General features: G+C 41.9%; 1 protein-coding gene across 1 annotated transcript; it reads right to left on the bottom strand.

Annotated features, from left to right (window-relative positions):
- Nucleotides 1-1,161: 1,161 nt before the first annotated feature.
- Nucleotides 1,162-18,314, bottom strand: LOC106891505 (kazal-type serine protease inhibitor domain-containing protein 1-like). Its single transcript, XM_014948097.1, has 5 exons — nucleotides 18,224-18,314; nucleotides 9,783-10,271; nucleotides 4,214-4,374; nucleotides 2,509-2,653; nucleotides 1,162-1,524 (listed from the first exon to the last, which is right to left on the bottom strand). Exons 1-5 carry the CDS (start codon nucleotides 18,291-18,293, stop codon nucleotides 1,394-1,396), a joined length of 996 nt encoding a protein of 331 aa, XP_014803583.1. The 5' UTR covers nucleotides 18,294-18,314; the 3' UTR covers nucleotides 1,162-1,393.
- Between the last annotated feature and the right edge of the window lie 761 nt (nucleotides 18,315-19,075).

Genomic DNA, 19,075 nt, shown 5'->3' on the forward strand with positions numbered 1-19,075 from the left:
ATAATAGTCCCCATATTCAACGCTGTAGCTTGCACTTCTACCGCCGGCAGTAAACGCAGATGCAGGAGATGAGCCTGCAAGACATAATTGAATCCAGATTAGATTAGTTGTAGATAGGAACAAAGAGGGAAGTGTGGGTTTGGATCTGTATGGCAAGCTCAGTGTTTCTGATTATTGTTAAGTCATCTACTTAAAGATTTTTTTATCCGATGACTTGACCTCATACCATCAAAGGTCATGGTTTATCAGAAAATTTCTGTATCATTCACATTTTAAGATGTTGAAAACACATTTAATTCCCAATACTAGGAAACTGTGAGTTCAGTTATCTGCAGATCCTGTGCACCTAAAAATACAACCAGAGCCAGTAAAGCTTTGAGAACCATGTGCTGAAACAAGGTCAGTGACAAACTAGACAGTGACAAACTCCCCTAGATCAGGAGGCAAACGTAAGGCAAGGCATCTTTATCCTTCATTTGCCAGGAAACCCAGTTTTGCCCGGAGGAAGGAGGATGTTATTCTGCAGGACTGAGCCCAATGCAAAACAATAGTAAAGCTAATTCTTAGATCTTTCCAAGCACTCTCATTAAGGACCAACAACTGTTTCCTTCCTAACTTTATGAAAAACAAACAGCTCAGCAGAACCACTGACCCTTGCCTAGGCTGGTGGAAAGGAGCCAGCACAGAACTGTTACAAGAAGTCAAACGGTGTGCTCATCTGTTTGAATGCACAAGGAATCTTTTCTGGGTATTTGTGAGCATTGCTGGTAAAACAGCACTTACTAGCTGTAGACTGTGATTGCTTCATCTGTCCATTAAATGTAAACAGTCCCCCAAAAGACAGATAATTTGTCCTTGATGAGACTAACCATGGAAAATTTCAAATGAGAAGGAAAATCTTGCTGAAACTTATGAGAAAATATGAACTAAGGAGATTTAAAGAGTCTTTTGCAACCTTCATACTTAGGCTTGTTGCCATGTGAACAATCTCTTGATATTTCTTAGTACATTATAGAAGAAAGGAAATTGATACAAGGTACAAATTTTGTTTAACTATGGACGGTTTCAGTAGACAAATTAGAATGCTTGAAAGAAATTAGAATTTACATTTTTTAAATGAATATAAAATTTGATCCCTTCAGTATATTTAGTAGACAGGTGCATGTTTAAGAATTTTATTTAACAATCTAAATGTATGAATTTACAACTGTTCTTATTTCTGGTAAGTAGCATGATACACTTCAGCCAAAGCTGAATTTCAGGAACGCTGATATACACAGGTGAATATGTGTGTTATGAGAGGAGGCATTTACAGCATAGAGACTACTAGTAAATATAACAGTGTGAAACATATTGGACAACAGATGTATAAAAATTATTATTCAGAGTCGTTTCAATTTTCATAGTCCCCAGATTCATATTCTTCCTCATCTTCATCATCAGAATCGTCATAATAGTCCCCATATTCAACGCTGTAGCTTGCACTTCTACCGCCGGCAGTAAACGCAGATGCAGGAGATGAGCCTGCAAGACATAATTGAATCCAGATTAGATTAGTTGTAGATAGGAACAAAGAGGGAAGTGTGGGTTTGGATCTGTATGGCAAGCTCAGTGTTTCTGATTATTGTTAAGTCATCTACTTAAAGATTTTTTTATCCGATGACTTGACCTCATACCATCAAAGGTCATGGTTTATCAGAAAATTTCTGTATCATTCACATTTTAAGATGTTGAAAACACATTTAATTCCCAATACTAGGAAACTGTGAGTTCAGTTATCTGCAGATCCTGTGCACCTAAAAATACAACCAGAGCCAGTAAAGCTTTGAGAACCATGTGCTGAAACAAGGTCAGTGACAAACTAGACAGTGACAAACTCCCCTAGATCAGGAGGCAAACGTAAGGCAAGGCATCTTTATCCTTCATTTGCCAGGAAACCCAGTTTTGCCCGGAGGAAGGAGGATGTTATTCTGCAGGACTGAGCCCAATGCAAAACAATAGTAAAGCTAATTCTTAGATCTTTCCAAGCACTCTCATTAAGGACCAACAACTGTTTCCTTCCTAACTTTATGAAAAACAAACAGCTCAGCAGAACCACTGTGGTTCAAAGACTCCCTCAGCTACAGCAGCTGTTGTTTAGGGTACAGAGCTCCTACTAACATCAGAGGAATTTAGTAGGATAAGGGTAGTGGAATAATACATATCTCAGATGTGTGGAAACCCACAGCTTTCTCTTTTCTGGAAGCCGGTATAATTTAGAGCAAAATATTACAGTATTAACATATAAGTATTTTTTTCCCCTGAGTTCATAAGCACTTTTGACTTTTAAATATCTAGGACTGAATCTCCTGTTAGGGGATAAAATAAAAACAAAGCATGCAGAAAATTTAAAACATGGACATCTTTAGGTAGTTTCTCATCCTTCATTTGCATTCTGACAAAGCCTCCCTTTGCAGCCTGTTTGTGTGTGTTTTTGTATTCTACACATCCAAATAAAAAAAAAGTTACCATCAATGACTTTCAGTCTTGCGGAGGCATATGTTGCACCATACTTATTTTTGGTGTGGCAGATGTAAACGCCTTCATCTGATTTTTTGAGGCCTTGAATCTGTAGCCAGCCTGTCACACCATATTTCTGAGGCCCACCTCTTGCCTTTGAAAAGAGAAAAAAATAGTTGAAATTAAGTAGCTAGGAGACACCGTGATATTTCTAAAAATACTTGTGGCTGGATTAAACACCTAATCCTTGCTTTTTGTTTATTGCCATCATGCTTTGATTTGCTTTGATTCTGCTGCCTTATATTTTCACTCCCACTTGTGCCTCCCAAGTTCATGCTTTCCCCGCTCTGCTCTTTAAACCTCACTGCCCTTTACAGTGCTCTGATTCCTGGTCCTTTTGATGCTGCTCTCCCAGTGCTCCTCCTGTCCTGTGTCCTAGCACTGCTTCTGGCTGCTGCTTCAATCTCAAGCTCTTGAATTTCTTCAGGATGAGAGCAGCAGGTGGGTCTGGGTGAGTTTGTTGAGGGCCCAGGACCCTGACCAAGCTGATGTTCATGCAGGTTTTAATGGAATCACATGAGACATCCGTGACAGTCAGTTTCATCTTAATCCAGCTAAAGCCTCTTTAAGGGGGGGGCTTTCTTTTCCAAACAAATAACACAAAACTGTTAGCAAATGTTAACAACAGGGTTTGGTTTAGCCTCTGAGGTGATGAGCATTTGGATGTGTCTCCGCACATCATTTTTTCTGAGCAACTTTTAAATCCCACCTGTGCTTATCCTGTCTCTGGAAATATTTCTAAATAACTTAGACTCCTAGTACTTCAGTACTTTTGTTACTTTAATTAGCTTTTTCTCTGCTTTTTCTCTCTGCCTTTTTGTTCAGGTTATGTCCTATGGCCATTGGATGGCCATCTAATTTTTGGGTTGTGTATCCAGAAGGCCAGATTTTCCATGCATTTTTCTGCATACTCTCTGTTCAAATTCTGTGTCCATTGGAGAAGGCAGGTGGATGCAGGCTTCAGCCTTAACTGCAGTCTGCCTGTACATCTGGCTTTATTGGCTCGTCACCCCAGAAAGTTATTTCCATTTAAAAGAATTAACATTTTGATTTGTTTAAATTTAGCTCAGACTTTTGGGCTGTTTCTAGATTTGCTTGAATCCTATATTAATGCCATTCTCCTCTTTCTCCTCAGATTAAAACACAGAGTTCTCCATAAAATGAGCAAGTTTCTTTGCTTCTCTTTTGAGCATCTCAGGGACTGAACCCAAATGGCAGGTATCCAGAAGGAGCATCTTGCAAAGGAGACATTTAGATACCTGCCAGAATTTCCTTCTGCATCAAAAGTAGAAAAATAGTTGCCAACAGCCATCCTTCCCAGCATGCGCTGCCTTTTTGGTAGTAGCCTAAATGGTTCCATTTGTATGTTCATTTAGGTTTTCCAGAGTCATACCTACATAAGGAGAATATTCCATCTTTTCTTTCCCTGAAGCACCAGGAAAGTCTGGATGATACCCTCCCTGTTATTTCTTCTGCTTGGACTGCCAAAATAGTGATCCTTGCACTGACTGAAGTCAGAATTCTTTACATAGAGAGAGGGCCCCTACTGGGAATCTGTTTATTGCAACAGGACTGTATCCTGTAGGAGGATTTCGCTGATTATTTCCCCTACTCCTCATCCCAAACTGTATAACGTGGAAAACTCGGATTTTACCTGTACTGAGATGTGAGCGTCATCTCCTGGCAGGAACATTTTATTTCCCTTTTTTTTCCATTCAAGGTGTGGCATAGGATAGCCTGACACCTCACAGCCAAAAATGACATCATTGCCTGTGAAATTCTGGACATCTTGAGGTGGCATCGCAATAACAGGAGCTGCAAAGAACCAACGTAACAGTGCTTTAGAAGGCAGTGAGCAAAAGACAACAGAAACACATAGGCATATCACATTAATTCCTATTTTAGGTGATTAAAACAAAGTTGCCCTGTGCCATCTCGCACATTATGAAGAGCCACATGATTCCAAGCAGCTTTTAAAGCTCAGAACACCTTGTCTCTCATTAAAGGGTGAACAGGCTTTTAAAAAACAATTCTTTCGAAGGACCCGTTTGTCCTTTCCCTTGCACACGATGGTGAAACTTAAGCTGAAATTCAGAGTTTAATTTGTGTCCCAAGAGCTGTCACTGTTGGCTAGACTTAAGGCCCAGCAGTCGAGCAGCCAGACTTTCAGAGGAAAGTACAAGGAATTCTGTAGCAGAATATCACAGAGTAGCTTGATTATACATGATAGTTATCTTAATTTGGGTTACATTTTACTTAGCTTAAAAGCTAAACTACTGAGATTGCTGGCTTGTCAAAATTTGTTTTCTGAGGACATCATTGCCTTGAACTTCCTAAATTTTGTCCCCCTCTGTTACCCATGGAACTCATGGATGCAAGTTACAGAGTAACAGCATTAATACATTTCACGTTTATCCTCAATTGCTATCAATTTCATCTGTCGTTCTTGTTATGAGACAAGTCATAAACATGATTGAAATCCTGTTATTTTTATGAGGTTTTATGTTAGGTTTATTATAATTAGTAGATTTCCACTTACTTGTTTCCTAGTGTTCTCTTACTCTCATCCCCCGCCACTGTTTATTTATTGCCTCTGAATTATCCTCTCCCACTTTTTCCCAAAGAAAAAGCTGCCGTTAACCACGAGAGGGAGCCAGTCCAGGGATTTGAAGACATTAAAAAAATAAACTATCACCTGATGCAGTCGTACATGATTTAAATACATATCCCACTGTAAGTGTGTAAGAACATACTAAATGTTAACAGGAGATGGTAATATTTAGCAGCAGAAAGCAAAATAGCATCTTTACTGTTATCACAGCTTCCCTGTTTTGGAGATCTCTGCTTTTCTCCTGATCTATTTGTTCTCAGCAAGAAATGTTTTTCCTTCTAAATTCCATTTTCTTGGTATTTTTACACCAGTGTTTAAACATGGAATGCATCCTTTAAAAAGGAATGCATTTTCTGGGCCATTAAACTTTTATTTAATTATTGCTTTATTTTTGTATAGATCCCAGACATTTGGAAATAGAACCTTCTAGTAAATAATTAATATATTTTACTTGGGATGTTTGAATCAATATGTAGGTACATCATTTATGCTTCAGCATTTGAAAGTGTAACAGCCTGTTCCAGGTTTCTAATATATTTGTCAGCTTTTCAGAATTGTTATCTGTGCAGAAAATATCAAATGCATACTGATTAAAATTAATTGCAAACAAATTCTACAGAAAAGTATCAATTTCCCCATTTATGAATGCCTCATTAAACAATCTTGGTACTCCTCAAAAGTAAGTTTTTCAAACTAGGATACTTAAACCCTTACCTGCTAGTTCTTTCATGAGAACTGTACATTCAGAACCTGGATCTTATTTCAGAAATCATGTCTTCAAATCAGCATTAACTGAATATCTTGGATGAGAATTTTACTATCTATGAACTTACCACATAGGGTTTGATACTAAAACATACTTTGAAATATTAAAACTCAGTGCAACCACACTCCTTTTAATGATACATCCCCTGTAGTTAAAGTGCAAAAACCCCAAATGTCTACATTGACTCACCTGAGTTTTTTAAGTTATTCCTGTGCACAGACAGCATGAAAAACTTTTTAAACAGCAGATGTTGCTTAAAGTGCAAAAAACCCAAACGTCTACATTGACTCACATGAGTTTTTTTAATTATTCCTGTGCACAGAGAGCATGAAAAACTTTTTAAACAGCAGATGTTGAGCGGTTGGTACTTTTGTTCTGGTGCTAATACACATATACAGATCCTACAGATACATGGACAACGCAGAGGTACTGCCAAGGACTCAGTCCACAGCAGGGGGACCAGGTAAACATGTCCTTAGCCTCCAGGAGATAGGAGTCTGAACTACACATCTACAGTACAGCTGTTCACCTACAGGAAATTTGTCTAGTGCTGTCTGCCACACACCAAGAGGAATTCCACACTGGAAATCCCCCTTCCTCCATTAAGTGTAAGGAGAATCCAGATGCCAGCTGAGACAGAAATGTCTGGGCATGGTCTGAGACCCATCCAGCTGAATTCTTTTATCGAGGTGGTTAAGGCTTTGCTGGACCACGGCTCACCAGGACTGGCATCATGTGAGATCACACTCACAGCAAGTGGGAAAAACCACAGCTTTGATCTAACCAAACTGCCTCTTCTGAATCTGAACACACAATAAATACTTGCAGTATCTACTCCAGGGGCCTCCAAAAATAAAATAATATGTCTCACAACACCATTTTGCAGTATTTTACAGAAGAAAATTGAAGTAATGATGTAGCATTTTAACAGAATTTTATAAACTTCATTTTTGAGTGACTCAGATTTTGCATTCAGCCAAGTTCTCCCATGCATATCTGTGTGTACTTTCTTTACACAACCTTAGAAAGGGTCTTTACTGTTATGATACTGTCTTTAGAAAGGGATCTTTACTGTTATGATAACCTGTCATTTTGATTCCTGGAGCAGATAAATTTTTGTTGATAGCTACAGAAAGCATTCTGATGGCTCAGTGTCTGGAGGTAAATGTGCAGTAGTTGCTCCTTTCCTTTTACAGCCCCAGTCATGAATTATCCTCATGTGCTACATAAACCAGACATGAACCAGAAGCCAGGAAAAGTCAAAATACTGCTTCACCTTTCACAATCAACATTAACCCAATATCACTCCAGACTAATGAATTAGATAATGTGATTTTTTTCTCCCTTAACTCATACTGATTTTTGGTACTCTATGTCTGATTTGATGAAAATGGCAGAAAAGTTTGTGCATTGTTTGTTTATTTGGGTTTTTTTACTTAAAAATTTACATTTAAAATAAATTATGTGACACAGCTAAATATAAAGTGAATCACTGCTAGATTGTTCTGTTACTTTGTTAAATCATCAGCGAGAGGTTTGAATGTGAATGGGGATGCATTAAGTGTGGAGAATCTGTATATGGTCAATGTACTTAGTAACCTTGGTAAATTATTAGATAAACTGATCAAAACTAGCTTTCAGGAAAGGAAGAGCTTTTTCAGTGTTTCTTTAGGGAGCTAGGCCTTTCTCTTCCCCTTTTTCTGGTGATAGATGGAAGATAAAAGGCTATACTCTTCTGATGAAAGGATTTATTGTTAGTTATTTATTCATCGGTTGCTGTATACAATTAATCCATTTGGCATCAATAGGAAACAGCAGATGCTTTGAAGGAGAAATAACAAAACAAAGTACTTTGAGTTGAGTGAGGGTTATATTTATAGCTTGGTACCGAAACCCTAGTGTTCAGTGTTTGTTTCTCATGCAAATTGGAGTCAGCAGAAAGCCAGTGCCACACTGAGGTTGCTCCTCTTAGAGCCAAACTCTCCCTTGGCCTTTTGTCATCAGCTGCAGCCCCGAAAATCCAGTCCAAGTCATGGTGCCCTGTCACATGCCCACTCTGCTGCTTCAGAGAGCTGCCGTGGCAGAGAGGGGTCTTAATGGTCGGCTCTCACAGGGGAAAACTGGGAAATCTCTCTGCATTCCTGGAGAGAGAGTCCAGCCTTTTTGGGAGCAGTGGGAAAGGGGTGATGCCTGCACTGCAGAGCCGCTGAGCTCCTTCCTCCTGCTCACCACAGTGTTACGCACCTCAGGGGTGACCACAAGGCGTGGTGGATGACACCACCAGCGATTAAAAGCAGGAGTACTTCCCAAATTAAAGCCTTTTGTATGTGGCCAGTTCTGTTTAGTTGATTAGAGCAGCCCATTGCTGTAAGCCTGTATGCCTGAACAGCTACCTCTGCTGCAAAGTTAACAGCAGTTGCTACTGGAGTGGCACTTCTAACTGAAATAGTCCCGAAGGGGTTATGATGCAAGAACTATTGCTATTTTAATCCCAGATAAGAACACCTACCCGAGGGCTGACAGGCTTTCAGTCATACTGTGGGCTGGTACACATTGAGTTTTCTGAATGTCTTTTTACTGACAAGCCTTGTTTCCCAGCTTAATACCCTAATGGCAAATAAGGGATGCTTTAATGGATGTTTCTCTTGCAACTAGAGAAAGAGGAAAGAAGTCTCGTATTAGCTGCTCGTTCATCATCCTTTTAAGTATTCAATATCCAGTGTTCATTCAATATAAAAGCACAGCATACAGTCTAAATTGGAGGGAGCAGATTTCTAGCAAGGAGTGGGTAAAATGTAACGCAGTTATATATGGACCTTTGCCAGAGGTGCAATTTCGGATTCCCAGAAGTGTGACCCATTTGTGACCCAGAGACCTCTTCTATTTACTTCATTGGAGAAAATATTTCATTAACTTAAAAAGGAAATTAAAATTCTCATTCAGAAAACAAAAGCCTGTTCACTTTTTCCTTTTCATTTTGTATTCATGTGACTTAGGTGAAAGGTGCCCAGGAGTAAAGACTTGTAATAATGTGAAGAATGAGAACAGCGTATGAGCAGGAGGCAGGATTCCCCTGTACGACCCGGCTAAGGATCCCTCCACTAACAGCACAGAAAACTCTTCATGCACTGTAAGTGTCTTTAGGGAAACTGTTTCAGTTTGATTTTGTTCTAATAGTTGGATTTCTGTTTAATGGGTTAGCTAGATTTTATGATGGTTATGAAATTGGATTATGTTGGACTTTTCTGTGACAAGAACAGACCTGTTAATTAAGCCCTATCTTCTTCTATTGCCTCTACTTCACTGATTACCATATATACACACAGGTGGATCCACACATGCATACACATACATATACATACATACATTACATGTATGTGTATATATGAATGAGATCTGCCTTGCTTGCTTGCTGCCTTGCACTTTAATATCAAGTCAGTCCTTGTGTAATATCACCACTTTAATATCAAGTCAGTCCTTGTGTAATAATAATTGTTTGTCCAGTCCTTCCAGACTATCCTATGTGTTTACCTACTCCCAACTACACATGCAATTTTTGTAGAAAACGTCCCCTCTCTTCTCACTCAGAGCAGAACTGCTCTGTAGATCTATGGCTTATTAGTCACCATGTGATTTAAAGCCACTAGTCTAATATAGAGGTTTATAACATACAAGATTAAGTACCAGCTGCCGAACCACGTTTAACACAAAGCAGTATTATAACAAAATAATGATAACAAAAATGCAATATTAGTTTCATAAAGTTAGACTACAGTGTCTAGTAAGAAATCTGAACATAAGAATTAGATCTTTTTTTCTGTTAGGAAGTGCCTCTGTACATTTTACCTGATTCACACGGTCCTTTATGTTTCATGCTGATATTCCTTTTCGTAGCATAAGCCTTGCTGAACTGACAGATGTTCTCATAGGTTTTCCCTTCAGATCCGCAGATACTCTCTTGAAACTTGCACACACACTGGGGCTCAGGGACTTCCCCAAACCTTGCTTCATCAGCATCCAGCCTGCACTCCAGGTTGTCCCCACATTGCCCGTAAAAATGATTGCCCTGGTCCAGGTCGCAGATCTGACCTTCCACATTTCCACATTCAGGACAGCAGCCGCAACGGTCCAATACAGTCCCAGCTGGACAGTCTTTAGGCTTGGAGCAAAGTGCCAAATCACATTTTCCACAACTCTCTCCTTCCCGTAGCAGTCGCCACCAACTTCGATGGTACAAGGCAGGGAAACTCTCAGAAACCTGCAGCAGTACTACCAGCACTGCTGTAACCATCAAGTGCTTCATCTTGGGAATGTAACAAACAAGCAGAAAAGGTCCTTGGAGTAAAGCCAGAAAGGGAGGAAAAAAAAAGAAAAAAGAAAAAAAGAAAAGAATGACCTAGTGAGAGAAAAACATCACAATCCTTTTTTGTTTTAGAATATAAATTCTACTGCAAACACAGGCTTTAAGAAGAAATTAGCATCAGATTCCTAATCTGGAACTGATAATAAAAATGCATACAAACCCACTGGCTTTTCTCTAATGCAGTTTGGAATGCAAGTATTGCTTTGCACAGAAACCAAACTGCCCCTTCTGACAGCTGAGTTGAAGCTCTCTGAAAAGCCGGTTGCTCGGTGTCTCCTTGAGCCAAATTTGCAAAGCGTTGCTCTGCTGAAATGACATTATATTGCAGCTATTGTAGAAAGGGGAACAGGGTTAAATTCGTGTAAAATTAGTAAATTAACTGCTATGAGCTTTTTTTTTCTCCCCTCATCAGTTGAAAAAGATGGCCACAAAAAGATAAATGTGGGTACAAGGTAGCACTCAGGATACCAGTACCTGTGAGCTGAGCCAGTGCTCTAGAGACTGGAGCAAGGTTTAACACCAGATCTCATCTGTTAGTGATCACAGCTAGGCAGTTCTGAATTAACAATATACTTACAGGCCCTTTACAAGCAAGAGACAATCCAAGACATCTGGAATTGACTTTAAACTCTTGGATTTAAAAAGAGATGTGCCTAAACCCATTAAAGAACCCATTGTCCTCTGCATTTAGCTGCTTTCCCATGTTTGGGTGTCTGTGGTTTGCAACCCAAAATAACATGGTCCTCAAGAACAAAGTGCAAAAGGTTTAGAACACAGACAAACATGAGCAAGCCCCCACACACCAAAGGGAGGTTTTGCTGAAGTATTAGATGCATCGCTTGTCTTTTCATAGCACTTGCCTGTCATCGTTTCTTAGGATGTACTTAAGCTGTGAGTTATGAAGGAGGTAACTCTGATTTCTTTTCCACTTTTTCTGTGCATAAATTTCTGTCAGTTCAGGGAGATGGGTTCACAGGGTCATTTCTCGCCAGGCGTTGCCCTTTCCTTTGTACATCTCAGGATTGAGGCACACTCCCTATCATCCTACTACATTCCAGAAAACTCCCCTCCCTTGCAGTGCTGACATTTCTTGTCTCTAGACCATGGGCTGCTGTTACCACTGCTCAAACCGCGTGTAGCTCAGCGGAGATGCATCTTACTGTCTGTTGGAGGTAGAAGTGAGGCATAATGGACTTACAGACCCTGCAAGTGGGACTCAATAGCTTGACTCGAGCATCACCACTCCCTAAAAATGGAATATGTGTTTCTTAGCTTAAAATAACTCTACATGCATTGCATTTTCAAGACACACATAGAAGAGTAAGACACTGTTAACAAGATTAAATGAAAGAGAAATTGTGCTTGTGCCTGCTTGTTTTGAAATCATCCACAAGTGGCTTTTCCTACTCTTTTTGTATTCCTGATGCTGCTTCCATAAGCTCAGTGAAGGGTGCATTGTGCTGTACCAGCCTCAGACACGCTGGTCCCATCCACAAAGGCAAATCTTTTAGGGATGTATGTTTACTTTCCATCCCAAACATCTCCATGGCCTCTCCCAAGTTGAGCTTCATACCTGCTGCACCGACTGAGATTACCTCTTGCTATGAGTGAAGTAGCAGGAAGCTTCAAAATCACTTCATTCTCCCAAACTGCATATAATGTAATTTCCTCCCAGGCTGCATTGGAGGAGCACTTCTTAAAGCCAGCCTGGAGAGACCTACAGGGCATTGCCTATTTCCATGTCATGGCTGGGCTAATTCATATTCTGTAATGCATGTTTTTGCTTTGAACACAGAATCAGACTGTGAAGGAGTAAATTATATGTGTAATTGATGCTTTTAACACCGAGAGTCAGAAAAAAAGTAACCACTAAATTTAATGGGAAATTGATTTCTTGTCCCACCTTCTTACTCTGCTTAATGTGTTTTATTTCACACTTCCTCATCAAATTCTAATTGGACATTTAGTTTTGCATTATAGGGTCGACTCATCACTGTCTATTTTATTCTTTATGCCTACAGCTTAGGAGATGTGTACCTAGAGGACAAGGATTTACTAGGCTCGTATAAAGTAAAAATATATTTATACTGGTGAAACCGTATATGCAAAGTGGAGCCACAGCAGGGAGGGGCTGCAGGGCAGCACTGCCCCTGTTAAGGCTGAACTTTACCTGTCATCTTCCAGGAAACATGTGATTTGAGGGCTATAAAACAGAAATATTCAAGGAATTACCTTGGCACTGAGGAGAACCATTATAAATATCCAAGAAAGCATTTTTTGGTATTTATCTGACTGCTGTAATCTGAGTTCTTAGTGGGTTCCAGCCTGTAAATTCAGAGCTGAGTATGCCTGTGGTCTCTTTTGACCAGCTGCCCCTTGGCAGGTGATCTCCAGCTGAAGGTCATTTGGCCACTGATTGCTGAGCTCACCTGGAACAGATCAGGGCAGGGAGAGGTTAAAGCACCATGGTGTCACACAGAGACATGGCCTGGTAGCTCTCTAACATGGCTTTCTTTGCAAGCCTGCTGTGACAGGCTGAGAAGAGCATTGCTGTAACTCTCCACACTGGATGGATGTGTGGCAGGGTCCAAGAAAGGAAGGAAAGTGGGATGTGCACTTGGGCATAGTCCCATCTGGTTCAGTAGTAAAATACACATTATTCCAGTGTATCTCCAATCCTTTGACCAGCTGCCCCTTGGCAGATGATCTCCAGCTGAAGGTCGTTTGGCCACTGATTGCTGAGCTCACCTGGAACAGATCAGGGCAGGGAGAGGTTAAAGCACCATGGTGTCACACAGAGACATGGCCTGGTAGCTCTCTAACATGGCTTTCTTTGCAAGCCTGCTGTGACAGGCTGAGAAGAGCGTTGCTGTAACTCTCCACACTGGATGGATGTGTGGCAGGGTCCAAGAGAGGAAGGAGAGCGGGATGTGCACTTGGGCTTGAAGCAGCACATCTAAAGGCATAGGCCCATCTGGTTCAGTAATAAAATACACATTATTCCAGTATACCTCCAATCCCTGAAGCTTGCTTTGGTAGGTTAAGGAAGGAAAGTGGGATGTGCACTTGGGCATAGTCCCATCTGGTTCAGTAGTAAAATACACATTATTCCAGTGTATCTCCAATCCCTGAAGCTTGCTTTGGTAGGTTTGGAGGAAAAAAGTGTTGATTTTCATCCCAAACCTTGAATTATCCTAATCCTAAGTATCTCCCAGCACACAACACAAGCGGCAGTGGATTAATGTCATTGGTGGAGCTGCAAAACAGGCACCAAAGTACACTGTTTTTCTGACACCATCCCCCAAATGCTGGCTGGAGAGCTGAAAAACACTGCAGAGGAGGGCTCCAAGACCCCTCCAATGAGGGGAGGAGGTACCCAGCTGCAGTGCATGAGGGGAGATTTCTGCCATCAGCTGTGAAATAATGTTTTGGTGAATAGTTTCTGGAAGAGGCAGGTTGAACAGCGTTAGTGTCCCCTTGGTCTCAGCAAGGTAGTGCTGGCCATGCAGCAATTCCCTGGCTTTTTCTGGATATTTCTAGATGGTGTGATCCATGCAAGGAATTCTGCCAGCATCTCATGGAAGAAGGGGCCGAGTTGGATGATGGGCAGGGAGAGGACGTGGCAAAATAGCCTGGTGCTTCCGGTACCCTCAGACTGCATCTTCCACCAGGACCTGGGCAACGTCTTGCAGAATAATTCCTGTAAGTAAATTGTTAAGGAAATTGTATTCCTATTCATTTCCTGCATTCTTCTTGGGGCTCGATGCTATGCTAAGCTGCTGACCTGTATTGCATTGTTCTACTTTGCATGGTAATAGTTAAGGTACGTGGCTGATGCAATTTGAAACCCTATTGCCAGGGATTCCTGAGGTGCTGCTCTTTCAGACTAAATGTCGTTCAGGTCTTTATTCTGTTTTTAATTGTGTCATTGTGAGTTTTACTGAAGTAGGGGTTTCTGAATCTGGCTCCTGCTGGAATTGCAGATCTCGTTCTTACACAGAAATGCACAGTAATGTGCAAGCAGTAATGGCAAAACCCATAAAGTTGTTAAGTGTCCCTTGTACCTTCTCTGTCCTGCAGTGTTTCCTCTCCTTGAACAGGTGAAGTCAAGTTTGGAAACTACAGTGGTCTGTCTTTGGTTGCATTAAGTACCTATTGTTAAGATTCCTTTAGAGAGAGTAAATCTTGGTTGACTAAACGTGTTTCCATCCAAGAAACTTTATACTTGTATTATATGCACAAAAGAAGCATTAAGGAAAATGAACATTGAGTCTGTTACTCTGGGTAACAGCAGACTACAGCTGGCTGTGCCTATTGGGTGTGTGTATTGCCTGATCCTGTACCAATCTCCTAGGATAATTTTTTCCCCCTGCAGTAACCAGAATAGAACTTCAGTTGAGGTGCTCAGCTCACCTGAAAACACTATTTGTTTTTGTGGAAATAAGTGGCAAATGGTGGGAATTAATGACAGTTGAGGCAAAAATGGTTGGATGCCATTTGTGGGTTCTGAGCGGAGCTGCTGACCAGCAGCAATACCAGCACAGGCGGTCCCGGGATCTCCAAACATCGCCTTTTTTGGTGCCAATCCTGTCTGCTGACATGTTGCTTTCATTAGTCTTATCATTACTGCTGTAAGCACATGAAGTATAAGTTAATTCTACTGTAACGTGATTATTAAATCCATTAATCAAAGGCAGGAGATCCGTAATTAACTTATTCTCCAGCATCAAGTAAATGATTCTGCTGTGAGCTTTAAGAAAGCAATTGTTCACTAATACCCAAAATACAGTGGGGCTATTAGACTGTAAGGCTGTGTAATTATATAATGAAATTATAAATTTTGCATATTTTAATAACATATATATTTTAATTATATTATTTGTAAAGTTAAAATGGAGGATCATTATATTTGCTTTTTTTTTTTTAAGCTTTAAAAAGAGTTAATGTTTGCTATCTGAAAGTTGACTGTTTCCATGTAAGGCTTCAGTTAGGGTTTTGGTGACTCACCTTGAACCAATGTCCAGCAGTGGCTGACTACAGACTTCTTCTGTTTCACACTTCAGCATCACTGGTGTTGGTGACTGTAGGCATTCAAATTTTAACTTGCAAAAGAAGGGCCTGCTAGCGCTGTCCTAGCACCAGTGCCTGCATTTGATTGTAATACAGGCTTACTGATCCCTTTTCACACAAGCAAGTCTGAAAATCCCTTTTCACAAGCTCCTTCCAAGGATGCTTTTCAAGCCTGTGTCATGTCTCTAGCTTATAAGCAGAACAAATTTCTGAAAGCTTTGTAGTTTTACCTAGAAATACCCAACCCTCTTGTCCCATAACAGGAAGGTGGGACAAGCAAGTCTTAGTTGCTCATCTTAACCTTTCTCTGTACAACTTAATCACAAATGCAATATAGAAGCAATAGCCAGCAGCATTCTCCTTCCCCAGCAGGAAGGTTTGTCCACCTTCTGCCTTAGTTGTAGAGAGAGCTAATGGACAAGCATCCCCGTGTTCTGCGCAGACCACTGTATTTTCAGGTGTTATGTTTTGCTGCAGTTTAATGCAGAGCAAATCAATTTGTGTGTCAAAGGCTGTTCCTGCCTACATCAGCAGTAACACAGTAGCACTGGCGGGTACAGCAGGCCTTCAAAGATAAAGGAGCTTGGGGAAAACCTATCAAACCTTGCCACATGAAAACAGACAAAAAATGAAAAGCATAAGAAATCTTGTCTTGTGCATGCTGCCAGCTACAAGCAGCAGGACAGAAATGGGGCAGTGGGCTGGGGGACCAGGGAGCAGCGAGCAGGAAAGGTGGGAGAGATAGGTAAGGCCCTGGAGGCCTCGGCCTTTCCCAGGTTTGTGGGTGGCACCCACATACCCATGTCCCCAAAGGATGGATGGTATGAGTGTGAGAGTGGCTAGCAATGTCCCCGTGTGCTCCTTGCTGTTCTCAGCCCCTCCTGGGTGCAACCTTCAGCAGAGTGTTTGAAGACTGGCCTGGTCCTTATTTGCAGACCTGTCACAAACAAGCTGTAAGCATTTGGAGAGGGGCTGGAAGATAAAAACCAAAACCCAACATGGTTCTGCTGATTTTTGAGGTCCTTCCACCTAACAAAGACTGAAAAGTAATGTTAGCTCTGGCCAGTGGCTGCTGAAAACCAGGTGTGTTTTTGCATGTATGTCCATCCTTTTCCCAGCAGAAAGACAGTGAGAGGAACTAGACAAGTAGATTTAAGCCTCTGAAGATGACACTGGAGGTGCTACCAGTTACTTGTACCAGCAAAGTTCTTAAAAAGAGCAAAACACAGTGTTTCCTGGGAAAGCCTGACAGAGAGAGGGAAGTCTCTGAAACTTGCAGACAATGAATATAGAGTCATTTTTCTTGGCAGCCTTAATGTTGATGGATAGGACAGTTTGCCTTGTCCAGTTTATATAAGAGCAGCTGATATAAAATGACTTCATAGCTGGATATTTATGAGAAGTTTCATTTCAAATAATATAGTTTTTGCCTCTGGCAGTGCTGTGGTTTAGCCCTGTTATTACTGGGAACTAAATCTTTAGGATATTCTAACTATAACTGCAGGGCCTGTTTGATCTACCCAGCAAAGTTAATATTTTTCAAAGCAATGGAAACTTTATAATGGAAAGTCTCATTAGCAAAAACTACCTGTCCCTAAAAGCATCCAGGAAATCAGGCACAGAGAGGAAACTTGGAGGATTTGCCTTCAGCTTCACCTGCTTTCTCTCGCACAGCAATACTGAATAAAGAGGTGTTTTCCATTACAGCAAATGAACAGATGGACTGTAATGATCCTTCTCTAGAAAAGCCACTCGAAAACCAATTCCTGATATAAAGTAAAATTCTTGCCTCTTGTAGCAGCTTTTCTCTGCTGCACATGGATCTTGCATAAAAGACTTTTATCTCGAGGGAGACAGGATTCACACCCAGTGCCATCCCCTCCACCCAGGCCAGTCTTGCTCTGAGATCTGTGCAGGAGAAGGGCTAAGGAGGAGGTTACTGGTACCCCCACTGAAACTTTGGGGTGCGAGTTTTTTAGGGTGTGAGTCTCTCTTGGTTTGTGCCAGAGCAGTGGTGGAATTGGGATATTCTGAAATGATTCACTTGCTTCTTCAGAGCATAGAGAGCCAAGGGCTGCAGTCAGCGAGGCCCCCAGCCCGCATGGCGTTGGTAGGGCTCCTGTCATCCTGCAACAGTCTGGAAAGGCAAAGTAGGACCTCCTGGAGTGGCCAGCTGGGCTGAAGCCTCCCTTTCCTCAGGCTAAACCATAAACCAGGCTCCAGCCCTTCTTCCTGTATCCTTCAAAGACACAGTTGACTTTGACCCTCGTCACAAAGGGAAACAAGTCTGCAACAGACACATGGTGAGGCCCTGAGCCCTGGTGATACAGGTTCCAGATAAGTCTTGCAGAAAGCCTATTGCCTGGACAATGGTGGTCAGATGAAAGTGACCCAGCAAAGGAGCTAGAGAAGAGGGCAGGAGTCTGCCTCCCACCACCATGCCTTGGTTGGAATTGTTGCAGAATTTAACACTTCTGACAGACATTTATGTTTTATCTGTAACCAGAGAGCTTGAAAAAGAGATGCAGGTTGTGTGTGAGGAGGGGAGGCTTTTCTGGCTTTGGTCTGGGATGGTTTGTGCACCCGTGAGTTACACAGCCTCAGGAGGTGGGAGCTGTGAGAGAGGGCAGGAGGAAGCTGCAGAGCGAGTCAGGACAGAAAGCAGAGCTTGAGAGAAGCTCAGAGGGGCAGCACTTACCACGGCTCATGCCTCTGGCCACAGGAGTAATCTCCAGATGATCATTTGTCACACAGCCTCAGGAGGTGGGAGCTGTGAGAGAGGGCAGGAGGAAGCTGCAGAGCGAGTCAGGACAGAAAGCAGAGCTTGAGAGAAGCTCAGAGGGGCAGCACTTACCACGGGGAAGGGCTGAGGGCACAGGCAGTGCTTCTTGCTGTTGGAGTTCCTGCTCTTCTCCAGACTCCATGTGTTGTCTGCAGACAGGACTGCATCAAAGAATCCTGCAGGTTGGCACCCCAGGCTTCTGGGCTCATGCTCCAGTCACAGGAGTAATCTCCAGATGATCATTTGTCTAAATACTTGGAGGTTAAAAAACAAACGCAAAAATTAGTGGTGGATCTCTATCAAAAATGCTGGAGACCAGGTTACACCTCTGGGAAGAGGAGGCTTCTCTAGGGATATTTGCTACTCCCACCTTTCATTAATGCATATACTCCTGGGGGCAGGATGGGGCAGGGCTCTGGGTTGGATTTACCGATTTCTAGAAGCCAAGCACTACTTCTGGCCCCTTTACTGTCCTGCTGCTTCTGGGGGTGGCAGTCACGTGGGTAGTTCATCTGTGACAGCCCTTAGCTTTGCATGTTTGCTTCTAATAAAAGGCACGGAAGCTGGAAGCAGCGTTAAGTGAAGGAATATGAATGAAAACTGCACGAGCATGAGTTAAGTAAAGGGCTGAGCCCATGTAAATCGATAGCCAGACTCCCATTATCTGAAATGGGCTCGGGATTGCACCCAGTGCTTTTAGCTCGGCCGGCTTCCTGTGTGAGTTGGCAGGGCACAGGGCTTTGTCCCTCTCCAGCGGGGCGTGCCTCAGATTGCTCTTCTCTCCAGGCTGATGAAACACTCTCAGAAGCCTCAGTCTATCCCAGCCCCAGTGTCTAGAGATACCAAAGACAAACATCTCGCATGCACTGAAATACATCATGGTTTTGCATTAAATACTGACCTACTTGTCTGAAAGCACAAGCT

Source organism: Calidris pugnax, unplaced genomic scaffold (assembly GCF_001431845.1).
Source record: "Calidris pugnax isolate Ruff unplaced genomic scaffold, ASM143184v1 scaffold27, whole genome shotgun sequence".
Lineage (NCBI taxonomy): Eukaryota > Metazoa > Chordata > Aves > Charadriiformes > Scolopacidae > Calidris > Calidris pugnax.

Bases quoted from the DNA above. Each gene is read 5' to 3' on its own strand.
- LOC106891505 (XM_014948097.1), bottom strand. From the start codon at position 18,293: ATGGAGTCTGGAGAAGAGCAGGAACTCCAACAGCAAGAAGCACTGCCT. The intron at 10,272-18,223 runs GTAAGTGCTGCC...CTTTACTCCAAG, and splicing joins GCCCTCAGCCCTTCCCCGTG to GACCTTTTCTGCTTGTTTGT. The intron at 4,375-9,782 runs GTAAAATGTACA...GGTTCTTTGCAG, and splicing joins TAAAGGACCGTGTGAATCAG to CTCCTGTTATTGCGATGCCA.